At 40.3% G+C, this 13,738-nt stretch overlaps 1 protein-coding gene across 10 annotated transcripts in view; it reads right to left on the bottom strand.

The window, feature by feature from the left end:
- KIAA1328 overlaps nt 1–13,738 on the bottom strand; it is a gene marked incomplete at its 5' end in the record, with an annotated part of 172,860 nt that overhangs the window by 96,968 nt on the left and 62,154 nt on the right. For all 10 annotated transcript variants that reach the window (XM_083817665.1, XM_083817667.1, XM_083817670.1 and 7 more), the window contains one exon: nt 7,115–7,242. In XM_083817665.1, the coding sequence (XP_083673791.1) occupies nt 7,115–7,242 (128 nt within the window). The remainder of the gene's footprint in view (nt 1–7,114; nt 7,243–13,738) is intronic.

Raw genomic sequence — 13,738 nt, 5'->3', positions numbered from 1 at the left:
AAGAAAATTACAGCCCTGGCTCTCACGAAAAATCTTTCTGCCATATGAAGACCAACCTAGAGTGCCCTGAACCTGGCCTTCATTAAACAAAGGCATTTCAAATTAAGCTACCTGATCAAAACACAAAAATGTATGCTTTGCACAAAAGAGATGGAAACCAATTTCCCTTCCATTATAATAATCACTAATATCACACCCACTATCTGGAATTTAAACTTCTGCATAAAGTTATTTATGTTATGAAGTTCTAGATGAGTCTACAGCCTCTAATTCTTTTCAATAGCTAGAAAGCAACTCCAATCATTTCGACTTTCAGAAATAAGGGTCCAGTTGTAGGACTACTGCTATTAGCCCAGAAGCATTTTCACTTCTTACCACAGCAAGTTTTTACATGATGATTTCTCTCTTGACGAGGGATTGGGAAGAGAGAGCACAGAACAGAATCACGCAAGAATTCAGGCTGGAAGGAAACCCTGCAAGGCATCTGGTCCAAACCCCTCCCAAATAAAGGCCAGTTTCAGAGTTACTTGAACAAGGTTCCTTGTTCAGTTCAGTTTTGAATGTCTCCAAGGCTAGTTTTCGACAAGTCAGAAAATTCACACATGTAATCTTGATCACAACACACAGGACCTGCCATGCTTAGAGGAATCTTATAAGTCTGGTTTCTCGATACCGGAAACTAGCAAGTCAAGGATATAGGATGTACATGAGAAACTGACTTTCAAGAGTCTCGGCATTCAAAAAAAGGCCTAAGACAGCAGAACCAAAGACATATGCATAGGTTAAATGGACTATACTACTAAAAGTGCCAGCATAATGGTAGACAGCTAGGTTGTTTGCTTGACAGTGATAAAGAACTTATATAGCCAACTCCACAGAGCGAAGGGCAGAACAGAAGCTTGCTTCCTCAAGGCCTGTAGAGTATTATAAAATCTTGACTGCAAATGCAGTCCTATGAGACCTTATATTCACTGAAGAATCTTCACCCACACTTCAAAAGGAGATGTAGAGGATGCTGGCGAGTGTGGTCACAAAGCTCTCTCCCAAGAGCCGCTATAAGGGTTACACTGAAAGAACTGCAATATCTTACCTAGGAGTCTGTAAATTGGTGTTCAAGAACAGGAGGTTCTCAAGGAACAGTCAGTCCTAGGGATTTCTCAAATTCTCAAAGTCCAGAGATATCATTTGACAATAGCAGAAAATATCATCAAAAGCTTATGAGGCCAAGAGAATGGAATGTTTTGCTGGAAGAGAAGGCATTGCCTTCTTTCCAGATTTATCCCTCAACAGAAAAATAGACAGCTGATATGAATGTCCACCTAAATAAAAGATTTCCTCAGGAGAGACAGTTTTTAAAGCCAGGTGGATGAAACAAAGAGGAACCTTCAAAGAAAATGAAAATCAAAAGACCCTAAAGTGACTAAAGACAAACTTGATGAAGACAATAGAACAAAAGCAAAGAGACAGTCAAGCAGCATAGATCTGTTAAGCAGTGAATTGCTCAGACCTCACTTAAGCAGAGAACTGAGAGTGAAGTGCTTACAACCACTAAAATACAGCATCATTCACCACATGCAAGTAGACAGGGCTGTTATGAGAGCCCAATGGTCCTGCTGTGGCACACTTTTCCAGGGGATTGAGAACAGATGTAGTTACACTGTGAATATTAGCAATGCACAGATATTTCAACACTGATGTTTCCTTTTAGTTTAAATATTTATGTCCATCTCCATTGCTGTTTGGTGTTAGCATTTTTTAGAAAAGACAGGTAAATCTAGTAGGACAAGTCACCTAGAGGTAAAAGGAAAACATATGCCTTTTTCTCCCTTACACAAGGTAGCCTACTCCAGACACTAAGCTTGAAATATTGCTAAACACTCTGAACACACATGAAGAGATTCCCAAAACCTGGCTTTCTCAGCAGAAAATAAAATGAATGAGGACAAAAAGCATTATCTCCCTTTCACAGATAAGAGAGGCACAGAAAGAGATCAGAGGTTTTGCCTAAAGTAACACAGGTAAGGAAAGGCTATTCCCAGTATTTACTCAAGCTAAACCTCTGTCTCTGTCTGGCCTCCTAAAATTATTCCAATACCTCTGGGACAACAGTCAAATTAATTCTTTATTTATTACCCCAGTTCTCAAGTATATTTCAGATGGGCTCATCCATTGTTCCAGTACAGCTGGGTAAACAGACAAAGTAAATTCTATCATGCAGGTTTACGTTATAGCATTCAAAACCCTTTGCATATGTTGGATTTTTTTTTCTTTAAGCGAACTAAGAGTGTGTTTAAAGGTGACTCATGTTGAAAGAAGAGGAATGGAGAAGTCTGGGGAAAATCAGAAAGGAAAGGCTTCTGAAGATTGACTTGTTTCAATATCTTTTTCAATAGAAAAAATAATCATAACTAATTTTTGAAGGTTTAGTATATAATTACCCTTATTAAGGCAAAAAATGACAATTATATGGACATGAATTTTAGTCACTAACATGAAAAGAAAGCAAGACTTTGTAGTCCTTTCTAGAAAAGGCTTCCTTTGGACTTAACTGTGAAATGACACCACAACTGTGTCAATAATGTTTAAGATGAACAAGCAACTCATGAGAAATAACAACATTAAAAAAAAGGTTAAAAAAAATATTAGCCTCCTCCCAAAAAGCTAATCTTCTTAAGATTTTACAGTCTTCCCAAAGCAGACCATGTCCTTCAGTATGCTTGCACAGTGCTTAGTACACAACAGTACCTCATTCCTGATGAGGGCCTCTGGAATTACTGAAATATAAACACAAAACAACAGGAGACAGATGGCATAATATACAGGAAGGGGCGAGTGCAGATATCCCACTGAAAATAATTTATTGATACTCCTTTCTGCCTACAATTCCACCCCATACCTATTACATTTCTATAAAAGGGGGGGGGGCAGAACCCAAGCTTAAAACACATACACAACAAGAACCTATGTAAATCAAGGGAGTTAGCATATGTGTTGATAATCTTCTACAAATAAGAAACAAAAGCTGCCATCTGTACTTGTAAATTCAAAGGCTAATAGGCAAAGCTGAGTCTACAGGTCAGGCATTATCCTTATTTTTAGGTGAAATAGCTTGAGAATCCCAGTCCTGTAAAAACTCAGCCTCCTGTCCCATTCTTGCGAGTGAAGTCCCACCCTATGCTGCAGAACACGTACAAATTCACCAGCCAGGAACTTGCCAAAGTAAACTGGATTCTTGCCACTGTTTGAGATGGCATTGAAGCAGCAACTGCGTAACTAGGTCAGACCTGATTACCTAGAACAACGGCAATTTTCTTTACATCTCCATGTAAAGCTTCTGAAAATGGCCAAGACTGAACAGTTGAGAGCTGCAGCAAGAACATTCAAAAATCATTTTTGATACAAGAGATTTAACTGCATTTTAATACGGATGGTATTTTCTATTAACATCAAGGCAGAAGCCTATTGTTCAGTAGAGCTCTTCACTTCCTTTACACAAGACCTATCTCTTTGAATCTGTCTGAGTCAACTTTAGTGACCACTTTAATATTCACTTTACAATTAATGCTTCTTTTTATGGGTTGGTAGAAGGTAAACCAATTTCAGTTCAGCTTCTAGGTATTGAATTTATTATAAAAAGTTATGTACTTAAAACTCCTGTAATGAAACCAGAGGCATCATGAGATATTAACCTAGAGTTAATGCTGAGAAGGCCAGTTTGAATAATTCAATTCATGTCACCTTAAGTATCTTTTCAAATGGAATTAACTTTATCTCACAAAAAAGGAAGCTCCATGTTCCAGTTACTGATTATTGACTCCACGAGAGTTCTGTCTTAAATCATCTCACTACCATTTTCCTCACATTTTTATGTCATTACCACCTCCTCTAAATTTCGAGGGCTAGCTTTTGTTATAAAGAAGCAGTATCAGGTAAGAGGAAAACGTGACTTCAGAATTATTGTTACCATTATGTGATGCTAAAACAGAAAAATAAAAGCAAACACCAAAGTAGCTGCATTAGTTCAGTCCAGCTGAGAACCAGGGCTGCATTTCAGCTACGTGTGCACAGGTACTGCAGTCGCTTCCCTCCTGCACAACTCCACCTTTCTGCAACAATGCCATGGCAGTTCGCTAACACTGCGGTTCTCTTGACCTGTTAATTGTCTTATTCTAACACGAAGCCCGGCATTTAGACTCCAAAATGAGATGCTTTCAAACTCCTATCTAAGCTCAGGGGGAAGGGGAGATCACGGTCAGCATTATTGTACAGCAAGAATGAGGGAGCCAGACAGACAAAATGTAAGTTATGTCAAGATACAGGTGTAGCATTAGGAATGAATCGAAACAAACAAGTAGGGAAAAAAAAAAAAAAAGGAAAAATGAACAGAAACAAGAAAGAACAGCTCATAACAGGGATAACAAAGCTATGCTTCGGTACAGACTATAACTGTGCAGTCCCGTCTTCCTGCAAGATGCAGGAAAAATCAGAGCGACATCTTACACTGAAGCACAGATGCCCCTGTAACACAAGCATGCACCTGAACTGGGTGCCTACATCACCTAGAGGGTTCAAAGAAGTGAAAACTAAGTAATTGATTTAAAGCCAGCCAGCCAGAATTTCCTTCTCCCAGTCAAAACAAACAACAGAGAAGATTCCCCATGGTCAAGGATTCATACAGAAGTCAGGAAGACTTCTCTTATCCTGAGACCAAATCAAGATGGTTTTTTTCAAACTCCAACTTTAAATATGGGGGAGACTGTAGAACCTTCAGCAGGGCAGAGAGAGCAGGAATAAGGAGCACTCAGAGCAGGAGGAAAGGTTTTGGCTATGTCCTCCCCCCTAGTTCTTACCTCCCAAAAAATCCTCCATGCTGTGCTCCTCTGTGACATTACCTAATGAGGCAGGACACCAAAATGCAAGCCCTAGGCTTGTCTGAACAGCTGTATTAAGACAACACTCAAAAGGAACAAAAAAGAGACCAACGATGACCCTAAGAGTTCACAGTTCTGTTATTAAGACAAGTGACAGAGCAGCAAAAATGCGTGTGAAAATAACACGATGGTCCAAAAAGCAGCCCAGCAACTTTCCTTTGTTTTTGATAGCTACAACGTAGAGTGTGGTAGGGAAAGAACTGAAGCGCTGAGGCAGTCCTGCAAATCTCTCCACAGTTTGAGCTGTGAGAAAAAACATAGCATGAAGTGTTTGTTTGGAAGGAAAAAAGGTAACAAATTATAAAGCCAAATGCATTCAAGAAATAAACAGCTCCATGATCACCAGGATTACATAGAAGAGAAAATTGAAGACGAAAGCTAGGAACATTACCAATATTTTGCAAATTATGAGACAGACCAGCTGAAACGTGCTTTGACAATTTTTATCTATGCCTACAAAGCTTTGCACAGGGCAAGAAGGCTAGGGTAATTTCAGACCTGCTAGGCTGGAGCTGTACACTAGGTACTGTAAATAAAATGTCAAGACAAACCTAGATATAATATCTGAATTTGCATTTGTGGACAAAAGTGCCTGTAAGTATAAGGAAATAATGGGATCAAAGATAAGCTTGATAGAACTTGCACATGAAGTCAGAAAACAAGTTCAGAGAAGTCTCTGTATGTACACTGACAGAGTGCTTAGGAAGACAGAAGAACAAGAGATGAACATGGATTGCTGTAGCTCAGGTGATAATTTGACAGTTAATAGGCTGAGGGCTTCCTATTATCTGTATCTCTGTATTAGAACTGTAGATGGAATTAGACTACATGCCTTTACAATCACGTATTTAAAGGTGAAATGCTAAAGGTGAAAGATTTCAAGCACAACTCAACCTCAGAGAAGTAACAGCATCATCCCAAACTCAGCTGTCACAGTTCTGCTGGACCGCCTGGGCTCCTCTGGACTGTTTTCCACCGAGAACCCCAGTGGGCTGCATATTACAGGCAAGAACACAGGCATCATCCATTCTCAGAGAAAATAAAAGGTTCTTGTTTTGAACTCAAAGCCATCACAAAATGGATGGCAGATAAAAATATAAAAGAATAGAAATGAAATGTTTATAAGGCCAAAAGCTTGACAAACTGCAACATATTTTTAAAAACATGCATAATAACCTGTTCCTACTGCCAGTGAAGTCAGTATTGCTACCTGCTTCTTGAATAGGATTAAAAGCGCAGCCCTGCCTTCACAGACTTCTGAGAAGTAGGATCTGTCTGTGCAGTTCTGTTAGCAGAGTCCAGAGTCAGGCCACCTCCTGGATACTCTGCACTGATGACTTTACCTCTAGCCATACTAGAAGTCTTAAACAATCATCAGCAAAAGAAAGATCTAGCACCCAACCTATTAAAAAAAGCATGGTCTTTTTTTTTTATTTTTAAGGTAGGACAGCCCCTGAATGGAGATTTACTGATGGAAACTACTGAAAGAGAATAGCAAGTAAAGACATTAGGTAGAGCACTTGCACAAATTGCCTTAATTTTCAGGGTATCATCTGCTATCAGCAGGGATACAAATCAAGTACGTAGTTATCAGAAAAAATCTCAGTAACCATGTCTTCAAGTCTTTCTGCATATACATCTGAGAACCATTTTACCACTTAATTTAACACATTGTATCTCTAGTCAATGTTTTCTGTTTTTAAACAGCATAAATAATTATGGGTCTTCTATAAACAGCTCAAATCAGATGGGCTGCCTTACAGACTTGAGAAAGCTCTTATTGACCAAACACATCATCTGTAATCTCCTTTTCAGTCATCAAAAGCCACAGTGAAAATTTGAAAGGCTGTAGCTATAGTGACTGTAATTATTTCACTGTTTAAGAAACAGGACAGAAACCAGAAGAGCATCTTATCCTTTTGCTTAGCAAAAGCATGGGTTCCTATGGTTCCTATTGCACAACAACATGGTCAATTAACTTCACCCATTTTATTGATCCAAAACTTGCTTCTTTTTTTGTTTTCCTGTAATCCATGTATTAAGGGAAGGTCACGGGACACCAATCACTAAATAGTTACCAACATCATAAAATACAAGACGACGTACTCAAGTTACACTTCTAGAAGAAGAGAGATGGTGTTTTGGAGATGTCATTAAAAAAGGAGATGGAAAAATGAGCTTACCTTCTGCTCCTTTTCCTTGGCAGCACTGAGTTGAGAGAGGGAGAGCGTTAGTTTTTCCTGTTGCTCAGCTAGGTACTTCTGATAAAGGCTCAAAAGTTCCTGGCATTCTCTGTACTGTTGCTGCAGAGGTGAGACATCAGAAGTTAAGGAAAAATACTGTTTCATGAATAGTTAGAGCCAAATATACACCAACTTACTCTGTGTAAATCCGATTTAGATCCATAACAGTTCAATTTAAAAACAGATACCATGTGTTTGAGTACTGCCTAATGATGATAAATCTGTCTAGAGACGAATGTTCAAGTACAACCTTCTTTCTATTCAGAGAGTGGAAAAAGAAGAATTGCACCAAATTCTTTTATCATTGGAAAAGGGACAGCAGCAGTAGGCAGGTGATGACATTGTTTCAGTTGGAACAATTACAACCCTCTGATTTGTATTCAGCAAAGCCAGACACTACCAATGTTTATTTATAAATAAATAAATAGCCAGCCAAGTAAGTAAATAGTCCATTTTTAAGCAGAGGCATGGATTCACAAGCCCACATACCCAAATCCAATCTCTTTGCTTGAGCACTGACGGCTCAAAAACCCAGAGCCACAGATGCAGCGCTACAGGCCTTTTAGAGACCAGCAACGATTTTTGGACAGTAATCTGGAGAAGCAGCAACTGTGGTGTTTGCAAGGATATTAGCAAGCAACAGTGTCCTGCCTTGCTTGCAGCATTGAAATTCCAACAGGAGATAAATCTGCTCTTCACCTGTCATTGTGTAATTCCCTCCCTTGCTCATGTAGCATGGTAAACCATTTATGCTCCCCCTTCTCCCCCCTCACTTTTAATTATGCATGCAGATGGGATAAGGGCTCGCTGTCCAAAGAGATTACTCTGAATAAATACTTTAATAACAAGTCACCGCAATTAAGGTAGGGAACAAAAACTTCTTCAATCTATAAAATGGTGTTGAGTTACAGATTTCCTTAACATTTTTATGATCTAATCATTGCTTCTGGGCAAATTCATGTTGCAATCATTTTTGCCAATCATGGCTGCATAAATAACTCACTGCTTTGTTATTCCCTGTTATGACCCTTTTTTTTTTTTCCCCTTCTTCTTCTTCTTTTGGGGGAAGGGGGAACTTGCCAGGTTTTCTTTTTGTTTGTTTTGCTTTGTTTTAAATGAAAGGCTACACAGAGAACGAGCAAAACCTTTTAGGAAGGAAGAAATGGGAGGTTATTAAAGCCCAGTGTTTAAATCAATCAGGAGAGCTCCTAGTCCACCTTTGCTCAGCACCTGGAAATACAGGAGGATACAAACAATGGTCTAAACAAGCTAATTGCTTTCCAGAGTCAGCCTGCCTGAAGCCTGGGCTGTTTTACATTTCAGTTCATTTCGTCAGAGAGCACCAAAAGGCTGAAGTGATTTGTGGTGGTCTCAGGAGTCTCTGCCAGCTATGATGTATATAAAAGGAATTTTTTATTCCGGTTGTAACCATAGGCAGTAATGTTTATAGTAGGTGAACATATTAGCCTGGACGCAGGGCATGAATTTTACTCTAGAAAAAGCCAGTTCATTTATACTGCCTAAGAGTTAAATGTCGGTATTTGAAGACAAATTATAGGGAAATTCATTTAAACCCATGTTATGTGGCAGAATATAAAAACAGACAGTCCTATCTTTATCAGTTTTTTACAGCCCTCTTAATTCACTTTGCTTCCAGCAGCCCCTTCCCCACCAAACAGATTTCACCCACTTCTCCCTCCAGCTAGCACACTGCTGGCACACGGAACGAGTACCCAAAATGGCCCCGGGGTCACGAGTGACGGCCGTGCACCCACTCACACTCTTACCATAATGTTGGTACCAGCCGTGTCTGGAAGCCAGATGAGATTGCCCGCACAGTAGCACATACATACGTGGTGCACGGGTACCACGAGAGATGCCCAAATCGTGTTTTACAGACTGCAGAGCGCCTGCCGTGCACATGATGCTACCACCTCTTACTTGCAGCTGCCAAATTTATTTAAAATACAGCTCACAAACACGACATGCAAAATTAGTGTTAGGAAAGCAAATTCTAATTGTCCAAGAGCCAGTTATGGGATAACAAGTGAGAAGGGCAATAGTTAACGTGAGCTTGAACGGCAGCTGAGATACTTCTGAAATTCTTCGAAGATTCCATCAGCAACATAACTATGGTTAAAACTTCCTGTATTAGAAGATTAAAATCTCATTCATTCAGACAATGACTTTGCATTAAGCAACATATTGTTACAGCCACCATAGTCCAAAGCCCTGCTTTGCTCATTAAGTAAGTAAACATCAAGCTTCAAATAGGGAAGAAAAAAAAAGAAAAGAAAAAACTGTTCTTTTGTTGCAGGCACATGTATAATAGCTCTAACTATGATAATTCTCCATAATGTGCTGGTACATTTACTGCAGAATACTTTCTTAAAAAAAGCTTTAATATTAGATCTTACTCTTCTGTTCTATTGAATTTTTGCTAAAAGCAGCAAGACGATCTCTTTCTTTTTTTCTCCCCTACAAATTAGGCAGGCAATAAACAACAAACACTGCCACAAAAATATTTAAGTCCTTCAGATACAATGGGGGCACACATGTTCAATGGGAATGTGGTCTCCAAACAAATACATAGGTAATGACAAATATTTTTATAATCTGCCTTATAAAAAAGAAACAGGAATTGCTATAAGGGTGAAAAACCCTGCAAGACAACAAGTCCTGCAGATTTGCATTCCACAGAAAACTCCGTGTGCCTAAATGCTCATAGATATTTCTTTATCCATTTAGGAGCACAAATACTGGATTTACAAGATGTTAGTTACCTGAGAGAAGTGGTACTTGGCATTTCACTAAACTGTAGTTTTATATCCAAGAAATATGCATTTGAACATATCCTAGTAATACACTTCATGCAGTTTGTTAATAAAGTATTTAGGTTGTTCACGGGGGGTGGGAAGGACACGACAAAAGCAACTTCAGAAATGCAAAGGTTAAGATTTCAACACTACATTTACATGTCATGCTGCAAGAACTATATGTTTTACAGAATAAATTAGTTAATTTCATCGCTGAATGCAAGTCATAGAATTAAGAGTTCATTTATGGCTCTTCAGAGATAATAACCTCAGTGGAGATAGAGTTGGCTTTGCGAAGAGGGACCACTGCATGCAGCAGTGGCACGCTTACAGAGGCCAGGAACAGATTTCCAGGGAGAGGAACGTTAGGCAGGGAACAAAGAGCATCTTATGGGTGAGGCTTCAGAAGAAGGCACAGCCGACCCTAATGCTCGGCTCCTGCCAGAGACACACTTCTGCTCACCCCCAGGAGTCTCACCCCTCCATCTGCACCAGCTCTGCAGCTCTCCCAAGCCCCCCGCTTATCCTGAGGGCTTAGCGAACCGAACCGGCAAATCAAAGGGTCAGTTAAGCACAGGAGCTGGCACGACGCAGGCAGAGGAAACGTGCAGCTGGAAGAGGGGCCACGCTTCCAGCAGCAGCACCCTGCCTGGTAGAGACCCTCCACCTTGCAAAGTCTCAATCCTACTCTTCAGCTCGACTCCTAAGCCTCAGGCTTTTATGTCTGCTAAGACCACACCAACTGTGCCCAGCTTAATCCTTGCTGAAATATTTTTAGCCTGCTCACAAGCTGAAGCAGGACAGCCAGCTACAGATCCTTGCTTCCCCAGAATTTGGAGGAAAAAAGGAGGTGGAGAAAAGTACTAGCCACAAGCATACCTGCTGACCTCCTGTAGCATTCTCAGTACAGTGTTCCCACTGCTTCTCTGACTGTAAGCAAAGCTCACCTTAAAAGCCAAAATATTTTGGTTTAGAGCAACCAGCAACTTTCTAGAAAGCTTTTGAGTTCTCTACATCAACCTCCACATCTTTCTGTGTGCAATATCCTCTTTTCAGCCACTCAGATACCCACTGGCCTGCCCTTCTAGAACAGAGGTTTCCAAATGTAGCCAGCACCAGCCACTCTGCAAGGGTGACCTATTTGCTGAAGTTCTGTCTTTCCCAAATCACTTCTTGTAAGAAAGACAGACAAAAACAAACAGGATTTTTTTTCTTCAGAGAGATTTTTTAGCCTCTATCATTTCAGAAGTGCTTGGTTTTACCTCCCTTTTTTGTAAAGGAAGAAAAACATTTAAGCAGCCTCCAATCACAGGAATTTGGGGCTGGAAAAAGTTTTCTAGAAGCTATTACCATAAGAGGAGAGCACAACTAACAAGATTTTTTGGCAATCAAACTAGTAACAAAGGCCCCGTTGTGTTTTCAGTGCGTAAGAACTCCTCGCCTAGTGACTCACTCCTCAACGGTTTGTCACGAGCAGTTTTGGGAAAGGCATAAGCTTTAGCGTTTGCATTTTACACCTGGAGAAACTGTGGCACGGGGAGTCTTTGGGCACATCTGCGCACACAGGTGCAGCCCAGCAGTCCCACACTCCACACGCCAGCTCCGGCACAGAAGTCTTGTAGCTGTAGGGTAAGTCACGCAGCCCAGCCACAGCACTAACAGCCCGGATCCATCCTGCAGCTGATTAGCTTAGAGTGCAAGATCGTCTACATCCACCCATGCGGACACATCCTCTTGACTTCCCAAGCATTAAACAAGCTGCTGAGGAATGACAGGTTCCCATAGTTCCCATAGTCCCTGACCTGGACCATCCTTTCATTCTGATCCACGTCCAGAAGAGATCACAACAGCCACATCTCCGTCTTCAGCAACAGGATGCTCCAGTCCCACCAGCCCCTACATCCAATGGAAGATTCTCGAGAGATTACGAGCTAGTACAGAAACATGCAAAGACAGACAGAGCAAGCAAAGGAAGAGAAAAGTCAAACAGGCACAAGTTTAAATTTAAGTAAGTCAGCAATAACTTACACTTTGCAGTAGAGATACAAGGAACCTTCAGGGATATAATTTCAGCACGTGATGAAGAAAGCTTTTTGACATCTGCAATCATGATCTAGTAAACACAAAATACTTTTTTTTTAATCCTTGCTTAAGGACACGTCTCTAGAAAGCTGACTAGTTATCATCATATTGGCAGTTTCAGCAAAGACCAAACTCTCTTCACTGCCTCAAGTAGTCCCTTGAAGACAAAGGCTGAGAAAAAAATAGAGCGACAAGGAGAAGCTGAGAAGTACCAGCACCACTGGCTCAAGGCTGCTGAAGCTAGACTGGGAAGGGAAAGAGGTCTTAAGTCCCCAAAGAAAAGTCTATTCAGATAGCTGCGGGCAGACCTGAGCTTGCCCACTTGCACTCCAACTAGGTGTGTTTAAGCCAGCCCTATTCAAGAAGTTGTGCAGGCACAACAGCACAGCATCTAGCACATCGTGCTTAAACCAGTTTACCATGCTTTGATGTTTTGTTTTACGTTTGGCTGCAACTACACCATTTCCAGAGGGCAACTGGACTGTGCCCCGCAACTTGAACATCAAAGCAGGCTCACATCCACTGAATAGACATGTATCTATCTCCTATTTTAGCACCCTGAATGACTGTGACATCCCATTGCACTGTTATTCATTAGTCCAAAAATGTCTTAGCAAATGCCACCAACAAGTAAGACTTGATCTCCACTTAAATGCTTATGATACGAGGGTTTGCACAGAGTCTGCAGAACCCCGAAGGGCCCCAACAGCCTCGTGGCAAACTCCACTACAAGTGTGCTCAATCTGAAGTGAGCCCACATTTTTCCATGCATCATCCAAGCATATATTTTTTCAGTATTTTGACATGAGGCAATGAGGTTTATTTTCTACCTTAAAATTTTGCATATCAATAGGAGAAAGATACCATGCCTTTTGGGAAAGAAGCAATATGTATGCCATTCTGATTTCCACCTGCAGGCTCTCTCTTCTTCCTAACCAAAGAAAGGATTAAAATAATGCCGCTTCAACTACTTACATATGAAAAGTCTTATGAATAAAAATAAACTGCTGGTATTAATAAATTAACATCTAAAAGGCACACTTTAAAATATAAACTAAGATATTCTAAGCTCTTTCCTTTAGCGTTAAACAATTACATACTTCATTGGAAGCTGACCCACATTTAATTTTCATATACAACTTGCATTCAATATATAGACAGTCCTGCATTTTGACGACCTCAGAGAAGCAACAAGCCTGCATTTCAGAAATCAAACTATCCAGGCAGAGATCAAAGTCAACCTCAACACATTTCTTCTACCTTTAAAATTAAGAGAAATTAAAGTTAAGTAGCTTGAACCTATGTGAATCATTGTTCTGAGAAAGGGTAAAGACTGGTAACTTCTATGAAGGTTTATTATCTAAACTCTAAAGATGCTGCAAAGACTGAAGGTAATAAAATGTTTTATGAACAACTTCACTTCGCTCGTTCTTATATAACTGAGTTTATGTGGACTCTTTGGCACAATGATGCTAAGAACCTGTAGGGAACTTTCTGCACAGCCACTTGTATTAAAAGAAATCATCTGGTGCAGGTCTGAACCTTATGAGCCTTCAATTCAAAACACAATCTTCTTCTGATCCAAAATCCTCAGGAAGCACATTTCTGAAAACACTATAAAGAAGCAAGTCACATACAATAAGATGGAGTGATCTGCAATCTGGAG

Source organism: Anser anser (assembly GCF_964211835.1).
Source record: "Anser anser genome assembly, chromosome: Z".
NCBI lineage: Eukaryota > Metazoa > Chordata > Aves > Anseriformes > Anatidae > Anser > Anser anser.
Note: the sequence above shows the minus strand (reverse complement) of the source record. Positions and strands in the feature narration are given on the sequence as shown.